Source organism: Thalassophryne amazonica, chromosome 7, assembly GCF_902500255.1.
Source record: "Thalassophryne amazonica chromosome 7, fThaAma1.1, whole genome shotgun sequence".
Taxonomy (NCBI): domain Eukaryota; kingdom Metazoa; phylum Chordata; class Actinopteri; order Batrachoidiformes; family Batrachoididae; genus Thalassophryne; species Thalassophryne amazonica.
In genome coordinates, this window is record NC_047109.1 from 114,714,574 (window position 1) to 114,726,267 (window position 11,694).

The window sequence follows — 11,694 nt, forward strand, 5'->3', positions numbered from 1 at the left end:
AGATTAGAGTAACGCGTTACCGGCATCACTGTTGAGGATGAACCCCAGCTTGCAGCAGCGCACAGCTTCTTCAAAGTAACGCCTGTCAATGGGGGTCAAGACACAGACGTTACCCTGGTGGGATGAATGCAGACAGGCTTACCAGTGTGTGGTTTAGCTCATGACACAAACGCAGGCCTCAATAAGGTTCTTGCCCTCTTGAAATAGATACACAAGGCTTTCATAGGAGAGATTATGCAACCACTCATTTCTCGGGAGAGGAAAAGGTCTGCAGAAAGAAGCCCCCTGTTTCAACTGGGCACCAACAAAAGGATGATTGTTGGCCTGGATTGGGTCTGAGCATGACCTTAGAGTGGCTTTCTGCAGATTGGATCTTACCAACACATGGTGAGTTTGCGTGAGTCAGGGAAGCTACCTTAAAGGACAGTACCTTCAGGTCTGTCTGATCCAAACGTTCAAATAGTGGCTGGGATGGTGCAGCTACCATCAAAGCTCAATCTCAAGAACAGACAATCAGCTTTGACACTGGGCGGCGCCAGTGGACACCCTTGATAAAGCAACACACTGTTGGTCCACAGCGACACCTTCAAACTGAATTAGCTGCCAAGAAAAACTTAATTGTTAAAAAGGCCTTAGCCTTTTCCAACAAACCCTACAGGAAGAAGAGGATTACACTCGATACAATGTGCCATTTCACACCACTCCTCAAACACCCACTAGTTTCCCTCATACATACTGTAGATCTTGCATGAAGTGTTCTTACACTTTGAATGGTGATAGTGACACTGTGTGGAAGGCCCACTGTTCAAAGTTAACCTCACTGGCCAAGCACATAGAGAGACATGTATTGGAGGAGGTTGCAGTAGCTTGTAAACCAGAAAAAGACCTGGCTTACTGGAACAGGGTATGACTGAATCTAGAGGAGTGGGATCACCTCTGCTTTTTCGTGGCTCTTTGGCTACATTGGATCCTCTCCTGTGGAGCCCCTTTCCTCACCCTCGCTAGAGTTGGTAGAAATGAGGACCATTGAGTAAAGCTATAAAACAGAATTGTAAGGCAGCATATCCTCTCCCAGTGGAACATCTTGGTCCGTAGGAGAAAAATGTGTCACTCATCTTTGTCCTTTGAGGCAAAAAGATCAACTCTGTGTTCACCAAAGTGCATTGAGATCTTTGTCACCACCTGAGAGAAGAGAGTTCAGTCTCCTTACTGAGGTTTGCCTCTAGATAGCAGATCTGAGATATGAGTAGCCCTCAGCGACAGCAAGGGACTCCTGTGCAGCAGGATCAGTCCGTAGCAAGCCAGTATGTATAAGGCACTGCATTTGGATTGTCTCAACAACATGGTGATGTCTTTTCTGTGGCACAAAATGTTTGAGAGACTGAAACACTGCCAGCAGTTCTAGCCAATTTATGAGCACATCTCTGGTGTCAGTTCCATACACCACTACCACTCATTGTCACGCTCTCACAAGTGGCTCCCCAGGCTGTGACATTTGCGTCTGTTGTCACCACCTTTTTTTTCTGGACTGATCCAGTTTCCACCTCATGTGGGAGAAATGTGGGATATCTTTCATGTCATAGTGCTGCAGAACAATCTGAGTAATATCTGTGTTATGTGATGCACATAACAGATATTATGACTGTCCACACCTGAGATTTTGCAACCACCAGTTTAATACAGGTTTGCTGTCCACCATTGTAAAGGTAACTTGGTGTAGCTATCTTAACCACATAAAGTATTGGGCCATAGTGGGCTATAAGTGAGGCAGTACAGTTACTAGCATGCCAAGATTGCCAAATAAATGATTAGACAGAGGCTTGGTGCTTGTATTGTCACTAGCACAGACTAACACTATGGTCACATCAGCTACAAATGAGGTCAACAAACAGTTGCCATTTGTCACTTGATGGGCATTCCCGCAGCATGGCCAGCTCACGGTTACTTGTTGTTAAGGTGCACAATGTTTAATGATATCTCAGCACTGCCACTATGAGTTTTTCCTCTGTGCTTAACTGCTTAATGGAACTAAAGTTTGCTTGATTTGTGTTCCTGAATCGCTAGTAAGCATGCTAACATCTCCGTATGATGTCTTGTAAATCACATCAGAGGTATCATTTGGTTACAAAAAGTGTTTTTAGATTGAGAAGTGTTTATTTCTCGCTAACCTTTCCAAAATAGGAAGAAAAAAAATGTCAAACATTTTAGATTTTAACAGCCATGCAGCTGTTTCCGGGTGTATTCCACCATCTTGGATTGTTCTGTTTGAGCGAGCAACCGTCTGATGTCACCCCGCCTTTATAATCAGATTGTTTTTTTTTGTCACCGTGTCGCATCACTCAGCAACTGACTAAAATAAACTTCTCATCTAGTTTGGCCCCACCAAGGTGGCAGCTATTTGTCACTGCAAAACGCCCACTCTGATTGAAAATGAATGACAGCTGGTCTCCTCCATCTGTCACTTGCAGCTAATGTGACCGCAGGGTAAAGTAGCATCTACTTTGTGCTAATCAACGTGGAAACTGGAAGTTCTAGCCCATGCCGTGAGGTGTCAGTGTCATGTTAGGTGCATGGTGACAGCTAGCGAACTCTGATTTCACTCACAGCAGACTTAATGTGCCAGCGGCTGTGAATAAGGTGTTTGTTCGCCCGAGTAGGCAATCTTTTAAGCTTGGCAGTGATGTCTGCAGTCATTCAGGAGAGAATGAGGTCTTCTTTGAATCCAGAAGAGGTGTTTGAATGGCAGATGAAGCTGTCAGCCCCTACTGTATGATTTTTGCCTTGACGTGACTGCCACAGCTGCCTGCCTGTAAGCTAATAAGCAGTAATGAGATGTCTGCTTATGAGGATAATTCTGAGGAGCGTTCCCTCATACTGAGACACCAAAATGAATATTTGAAAGATAATGAAGTATTGTCAACATTATCATGTGCCTGGACTGCAGATCAGTGCAACCGGTGGCAACTCTGAGAGTTCCGGAATACACGCTCGGAATTTATCCCGTCATTTAGCTTTAGTCCCAAGATGCTTCAGTGTTACAGAAGGCTGCCAAGTATTATAATACCTAAATAGATCTTTGTCATTTTTAATTCAGTTTGTTTTTGTTGTTGTTGTTTTATGTTATGTGAAGCACCTTGAGATGAGTTTGTCGTGAATTGGCGCTATATAAATTAATAAATTTGAAATTTCTTTTGATTTGTCATTTGATTGGTGGGTTGTATGTCATGTGACATTATTTGTCTCATGTAGATATATATAATACACTGTCTGATTAATGTTTGGTACCATCCAAATTGGTTCCGTTTAATTTGCATTTTGGTGCAGTTCTGGTTTGATTCAATTGAACGACTTCATCAACTTTATGAAAAGTTGAGTTCATCAACTTTATCATGTGTCCATAATACGAGATGGCTAAATCCAGTGCACCATAAGTCCTTTAGGAGCTTTTGCATTGTTCTTTGGTCTATCATTAGTAGGCTGTCAAATGAATTAGACAAGCTCCTCTTGCACCCCCAGTTGAGTAAGTAGGTGCTTTCTTCCACACACTTCAGTCCACAACAGCGCTCACTCTTAATGGATCTAAATAAAACAAAGTTTGCTCATCTTTACTGGCTGAATTAGGTCATAGTTCCCAGGAGTACATACTGTATGGAATGCTCGACAGTAAGCAGCCTTGAAGAAGCACCATGGGACTAAAAGTCGAGAATGGCCTCTAAGCTCTTCCCTGGCCACCATATCTATTGTGGTACCAATGAATTTAGTCCATGCTCTCATTGTTCCTTGTGGATGAAGCTCTTTCTGTATTGCACCATGTTTACAGTTCTAAGGATTAGATGTGGGAGAAATGGTGCAAAACAATGTGAAAATGGTATATTTATTTGTAAATTAGTACAAATATAATTATAGAAACTTGAGGCAGTGGCAGTTTTATCAGGAGTATCTGGCAAAATTTTCTTCTGTGCAATCATATCAGTGGGCAACACGGTGGATTAGTGGTTAGCACTGTTGCCTCACAACAAGAAGATTGTGGGATCACTTCCCACCTGTGGAGTTTGCATGTTCTCCTTGTGCTCGCATGGGTTCCATGCTGGTGCTCCGGCTTCCTCCCACATCCAAACACATGCAGGTTAGTTGAACTGGAAACTTTAAATTGACTGTAGGTGTGCGTGCAGGCGTGAATGTGTAAAGTTTATTTGTATGTGGTCCTGCGACAGACCTGCATCCTGTCCAAGGTGTACCCCGCTTCACACCCTTGTGACTGCTGGAATAGGCTCCACCCCCACATGACCCATAATTGGAGTAAACGGGTATAGAAAATGGATGGACAATAATATCAGCCACTGCAGTGGGAGTTTTGTCCAATGGGAACCAAAACTCAATGTGCGGGTGTGAGATGTACGAGTATTTACACCAACACTCACAAGAGCATCTAGTCACCGTGATCATTAAACTGTGATTTGTTTGAGTGCTTGTTTTTCCACATTATTGACAGTTTTCTTGTATTTACAGTAGATTCCGAGAAGTTGCCCCATTAATCCAGCTGTCTCTCTGTCTTTCACCAGATCAAGTACGCAGGTTCAGATACTGACTTCAGCACACCTCCAGGTTTTTGTAAACAGATCAACAAGGTGGAGTTCGAGGAGCAGATGTTGATGGGAACTCAAAGACCTCTGCAGGAGCTGCTGGACAGCCTGATTGCTGACAAAGAACTCCCTGCAAAGGACAAAAAGAAAAAGCTTAAACAGGTACAAGTTACGTCCTCCGTTTGTTGTCAGTTTGTAATCATGCATTGGACTGTAAACCTGTGACGTCTGATTGGGATGACCTAGGGTAGGACCGAGCTAGTCGACTCGTCAGATAGTATGACTTTTCTTCAATTTAAGGGTAAATCCTGAAGAAAAATAATTGTTTGTGATATGCTTTCCTGTGTTCAGCGTACAGACGAACAATGTTTACTTTTAGGAAATCTCAATACTTACATGGCAATTATGCCCAGAGAAAAACACGACATGGCCAAAGTGTTGCAGTTGATGTGCCAACTCAAGGATGCAAGTGAAAAGCATCACAATAAAACACTTCCTGTTGTCTCTAAATAAGCTAAAATATTATTAGACTTCTTGGGTATCATGGAAGGAGTTCATTGCAAAAAAAGGAGCATCTAAAAACAAGATAAAAACACTAAATCTGAGGGAAGTTTTCCTGCTGCATGGACAGATAATTTCACTTGAGGAGATGTCTTGAATTAAGATTGTTAAATCTTGAAATAAGCACGTTGAACACTTAAAATAAGAAATTAACCCTTAAAAACAAAATAAATAATGAAGACTTCTAAATCTAAAATTGTTTTAGAACCAAATAATTTGCAGTGTACCAAGATAAAACAAACTAGATTTAAAGCTTGTATTACAGTTAAGGGAGCCTATCCCAGCTGGGAAAGAGGTGAGGTACACCCTGGACAGACTTCTAGTCTATCTCAGAAAAATCAAATCAGAAAAAGTGAAAAACATACATATCTATGAGAGAGAGTTTATTATTATTATTATTATTATTATTTTATTTTCAAAAAGGGCTTCCAAACGGTGATTCTAAACTCGGTGATGGATTCTATGTATGACTTTGGGCTTTCTTCTGTCCAAGACAGGAGAGACATTTTATTCAGCCATTTATTGAAGCATGAAAGAGGAGGAGACATCCTATTCTGACAGAATTAACATTCTAGCAACAGCTGTCCCCGCTGAAGGTATGCTTTTGATGAGTGGGAAGAGTCCCTCTACCCTCAGAGCAACATACTGTAAAATGGACCTGAATACTTGATGAAAGGATTTCAATAAGTTGAACTCTACATGATGAATCTCTGTAACAACCAACAAAATGTGGGCAATGGAGCCTTCTGCAACATGATATCAAACTTGTGCACAACTTTAAACTCTACAAGTCTCGAGCTTGAATTAAAGGAACACCTCCATATATGAGACAGGACCCTCTCTCAAACATCGTTTGGTAACAGCCCCACGCTCACTGGCTCAAGCTTCTCTCACCTTGCGTGGGACCAATTTGTTTGGAAGTCAAATGTGCAAACAGCAAAGCATAGAAATTAGTTTACTGGTTCACTGGAAAATTCTGCAATGCTTTGCTGTACATGTTGTCTAACCTGTTAAGAGTCAGGATATGCACCAGTAGTTAGACAGGGCCCCTGTCCACCACCAGAGTAGAAATTAAGTGGTCAAGATGCACTAATAGTGTAGACTTTTAGCTTTATTTCAATGATGTTTAACAAAAATATCGTATGAACTATTTAGGAATAAGTGCATTACTAGTGCGCATGTGCATAAATCTGCCCTGAGTGAAGTTGATCTAGAAGGGAATGTTCTTCTCCTCCTAGAAGATACTTTGACACATCCGCGTACGTGTACGGAGGCCGTTTCCATTCACCCTCTGCCTCGTTTCCTGACCTTCCTTTAGTTTCAGTGGATCTGGAATTTCTCTCCTGTCACATTTTTACAAACTTGTACTGTTGTTTGGTTGCTTCCTTCTCTTCATCTTTGCGTTTGGTAGTTTCATACCTTCCTGTAAGCGTGGTGGCCAAGTGGTTAGTGCGCTTGGTTTCAGTGTGGAACGGTACTGGTTCAAACTGTCAGGAAGAGCCTCCAGTGTAAAACTTGTGCCAGTTCATCATGCAAATCCACACCGGATCTGCTGTGGTGACTCCCAGCGAAAACAAGGGAGCAGCTGAAGGAACTTACTAGTTTCATAACTTATGAAGTCTCAGGCAAACGTACAAGCTTGTCCTGAGGAATGGCTGTTACCAGAAGGTCATGATGACGTCAAAATCTTTTAAAATCATCCACTTCCCACCTGTTTAAAATCCTCAAAAGACAAATTAACATTATCTGTGTTGCACATTACTGTTGTTCGCTGTTGCTACTAGACCTTGCAGGCGTGTTTGTTTGGTCGCTAAATAACACAAAAGTTACCAGTCCCACAATGCACCTCACAGCCTGAGATGTGTATTTCTCTTATTACTTATTACCCTTGTAATGCTCTTATTTTCAGAGGCCCTGTGTAAGTAAGTTGCTATATTTGTCACGTTTTACTCCAGATGCTCTTCCTGAGGCAGCTCCATGTTACATGGAGAATGGACACAGGTGGTCTGTCAACTGGGAACCTTCTGCTCTGGAAACCAGTGCCCTAACTGCTGATAATAAACACCCCTGAATTCTACACACTGTAGCTTTAAATTATGATTACATTTCAAAAATAATCTTAAAAGATTTGGGAATAATTTTACACTTTATTACAAATTTAAAAATCAGTTTAAGATTTTTGACTTCTCATGGCCTACCTGCAATACCGTCGTGGCCCGCCAGGGGGCCACAGCTGTAGTGTGGAAGTCTCATTTATCAATAGTTCTTTGATTTCTGTCTCATACTGTGAATGGGCTCCATAAATCTGTTTTCTACTTCAGTGAACTGATGCTTTTGATTACATGTTATCTATTAAATATATAAATTAAAATGCAAAAAACAATTCAGAAATATTATTTCATATGTATCACCGTTTCCCCCACTGTGCACTTATGAGTTATTTTCCGAGTACTTGTGCTGAGAATGCTTCTGTTTTTTTTTGTTTGTTTGTTTTTTGCGTATACATTACATAGTAAAAGTGTAAACCCTCTCCTGCACAGTTCCAGAAGTCTCACCCAGAAATCTACAACAGCCGATTTCCCTCCGGGGACGGCAAAGCCGGCGTGACAACGGAAAAAGCTCCACGGCTCAAGCAACATCTCATGTTCTTCAACCTCAAGAATCCATTCCAGCCTTTTCAGCGCAGCTGGAGTTTCAGAGCGTGATCAAACGGACACGTTAAAACACCTGCTCTGAACTTTACCTCATTGTCCCGACACAACGCACTCGTACAAGCTAACCACAAAAATTACTCTAACATATTTGAGTTACTACTAATGTAAAGGGTCAGTTCACAAAATTAACTTAATTACTTAGGTTTTTCTGCTGCTTCATAGAACCCTGCTGATAGTTGGTGGTTGTGAAACACTGGAAAGTCTTAAAGGTGGAAAAGGTGACGCATCCAAAAACAACTCAGTGCATCATGAAATATTACCTCTTGTGCTTGATTGTGTTTGATCCCATTTAATGAGATTAAAGATAATACTTTGTAAAGGTTTTGCTAAAAGCTAACTGTTGCCAAGCTAGTATGAGAAAGATGAAAACTAAACGGTCCCGCCCATTATTTGAGATTTCACTGAAAGTGTTGGTCGAAAATATTAAACGTAATTAGCAATAGGATGACCTATTAAAATTACATTGGTCCAAACGTGACAAAATGATGGAATCACAACACGTGGAGGATGCTCACCCTTCTTTTTGTTCCATCTTTTGGTTGTTCCTGTTTGTTCGTGTTCATTGTGCAGCGTGGATCCACGTTTTGATTCAGGCGCAAGTCAGGATACCTTTCCTGACACAACTCAAGGTCTTCAAAAACCTAATGTGTATGGCTTTCTGGTCTGATTTTGTGAGCTTTATCACCGTCTCATTTATTTGCAATGAAGCAGAAGCATTATGTCAGTGTCCTCTGCATGTGGTGATTCCATAATTTTTTGCCTGGAATGTGTTGGTGCAAAACTTGAAACAAAACTTTATCAGCTCTTAAGTAAACTGCTGTGTCACAGGATCTGCACAACTACTTGTACTAAATTTGTGTTTTGGTACTTTTTAAGTTTCTATAAAACTATGTATATAGAAAAACAAATTTGTAGTGAACAAAATACATTTCAAAATGTGTTTTTTTTTTTTCTTTCTTAATGTTAAAGATTTATGCAGTTATGTATTTGAACTATTTCTTGAATAATGCAGTATCTGTTTTCAAAGGGATTACCTAATGCAACGATGCATTTCATTTTTAGGAACACTTAACTGATGTGAAATTGTGAATATTATGCAGTCAGTGGTACCTTTTTCTTTGTTAAACCAGGTAGTTTATCATGAAACATATCAAGGGTTTTGTTTAAAATGGCAATGTGTGATATACCCAAAATACATCAATTTCAGAGGATTAATTGAAAAGTTGTTTAAGATTTACATAATGAATTATTGAATTTCATTCTTAAAGGTGCATGGTGGGGTTTGCAACCAACCCAGTACACAAACCTCACCCCTCCCTGTCCAGTCAGGCACACGCTGACAGTCATGACCCAGGACTTGGGCTTTCCGAACATATGCGACACATTGAAAAGGAAAAGTTCACCCACGGGAGCAGATTGTACCGACTAAATGCTGTTGCTGGTCAGTGCTGTGCTTTTATAAGTGTACATCTTGTGAGGGCCCAGTCACACAGCACACAACGATAGCTGAATGAAGGGGAAAAAAGTCACAAATCGTTGAGAAAAGGTGGACGAATGATCCTGCACTTGTCCCATCATCGAAAAGCCGGCGAGTCAAGAGCGCATAACCTCCTGACTACCACGACATATATATACACACACACACAGAGTGAACACAAAAACACTCCTTGGATTCAAATATGTATAATATCAAGTCACGTGAACAATTTTACAATTTTCATGTCAACAGTTGCAGAAACTCAAGTTTGTTTGTTTTTTTGTCTCTTTTGCAGATTCTTCTTCAAAATTGTAAAATTATTCATGTAAATTTTGATATTATACATATCTGAAACCAAGGAGTGTTTTTGTGTTCACCCTGTATATTGGAACAAAACCGAAACTAACAAGAAAAATGAAGCGATTTTGATGTCAGGGAGGTCAAACCCCTAAACAAAGCTTTGGTCCCTCCATTTTTTAAAATCGTGCCTGTTTTCACGTGATATCAATCTAATTCTTGTTTGGCATGACAGGCTTCTGCGATTATTTTTTGCTGGGCATTTGCTGGCTCCATTGTTGGCTACACAACAGATTCTGGAAAACAAACGGCAATTACCTGTCCACGCTCTAAAAGGCGGGGCATTCGGAAGCATAGCTAAACGTCACAGCTTAAATAAGAAAATGAATTTTACTGTAAAATCTGACCTGATATTTTTACAGTGAGAAACGTAACTGAGAAAGTTGGCAGTTATTTATTTCTTGGGTGAGGTTATAGTCTGTTCAAACATTGGATTAAAGCACGGCTTTGAACCAGAATTTTCTTCCCAACTGGTTCATTCTGTAGAGAAAGGGTATTTTAACATTTCCAGTTTTAGGTTCCACCCCAAAATTGACATTCCGGAACCGGTTAGAACAAAAAAAAAAGTTCCAGAACCAGTTGATAACATTCCATGTCATCTGTGAGACACTGACAACATTGTATATGCCAGACCTGTATGTGGCACTGTAACACTCCCACGAAAACCAGAGAAAACAATACAGTGTCCTATAGCAGACAGCAGAAGCTAGAACTTTCAAAAACGGGACACTGAGCAAAATAAAGCCTTTTTGGTTAAAGAGGGTCAGTGCTGATCACCTGAAATAGTGTATTTAAAGTGAAGCAGTGTGTTTCTTGTATTTCTAAAAGACACAGCGTTGCGTTGCTTTCAGCCTCGCAGATGAAGCCTGTGGACCCAAATAATGGACCGAGCGCTAACCCACCGCTGTCTATTGATTGGCTGAGCAGCTAAAGTTAAGCTCCAGTCCTTGGGTGACCGTTCATGCAATTCAACTGTTTAAAATATTAAAAACTATTCACACACTGAGTAAATAGAAAGTCTTATCTGACCTGTTACGTCGTTTCAGTCGGATTCATCATCACAGCCTGAAGAGAAGGTGTTTTGTTTTGGAAGATTATGTCTGGAACATTCCTTGTGGAAATGACTGAAGGAATGCAGCATTTTTAAAGACGTCCCTCGATGTTTGTCTGCTCTGGGTGTCTTTGTCAAAAGCATAATAATAATAATTAATAATTTGTTAAAAGCATAATAATGACCTGAATAAATGCAGAATTTTTAAAGACGTCCCTCAATGTTTGTCTGCTCCATGTGTGTTTCTCAGACTGAACCAGAGAACTCCAGCACTTTGTTCTATCAACAAGAAAAATAAGTTATTTTAAAAATCTTATTTTGAATATCTGACGTATCTTCAATGTTCTGCTTGCAACGAAAATAAATCCCATTTAGTCCACTAAGACAAAAATTTAAATGCATGATAATGACCCGAATAAATGCAGTGATTTTCAAGAAGTCCCTCGATGTTTGTATGCGGTGGGTGCGATTGTCAGCGTGAAACTGCAGCACTTTGTCCCGCCAACAACCACCAGAATATACGACAGGTGGAAGTGAACCTCACCAGGTCGTCGTCGTCGTCTTCTGTTGAGTTTATTGGTGCTTTGCAAACCGACACGGTGCATTTCTGCCATCAGTTGTTTGGGTGTGGACCATTAATGGAGTCTGACATCCTCACTGGGACATTGTAAACAGAAATCTTTTCAAGAATGGAAAAAAAAAATAACTGTATTAACCAGTTACTATTTACTATTTCAAATTAACGATTCTGTTCCAGACCATAAGAAATATGGTCTGGTGTTTCTGGTGTCAGTTTTGTTCCTAGCAAAATACCAAGTTTGTTTTTTGTTTTCCTTCCACGAACCGGTTAAAGGCCTTGATTAAAGTGATTAATAAATAATTAATTGAAAAAAAAATCCATCATGCACCTTTAAAAATAAATAAATGTTATTCTGTAAATGGGGCAATCTG

General features: G+C 40.4%; 1 protein-coding gene across 1 annotated transcript in view; it reads left to right on the top strand.

The window, feature by feature from the left end:
• The window catches only part of depdc1b (DEP domain containing 1B), a 47,281-nt gene extending 36,125 nt beyond the window's left edge, over positions 1-11,156 (top strand). The window contains exons 10-11 of the mRNA XM_034175381.1: positions 4,563-4,745; positions 7,685-11,156. Of these exons, the coding sequence (XP_034031272.1) occupies positions 4,563-4,745; positions 7,685-7,849 (348 nt within the window). The 3' untranslated portion in view covers positions 7,850-11,156. The remainder of the gene's footprint in view (positions 1-4,562; positions 4,746-7,684) is intronic.
• The last annotated feature ends 538 nt before the right edge of the window (positions 11,157-11,694 follow it).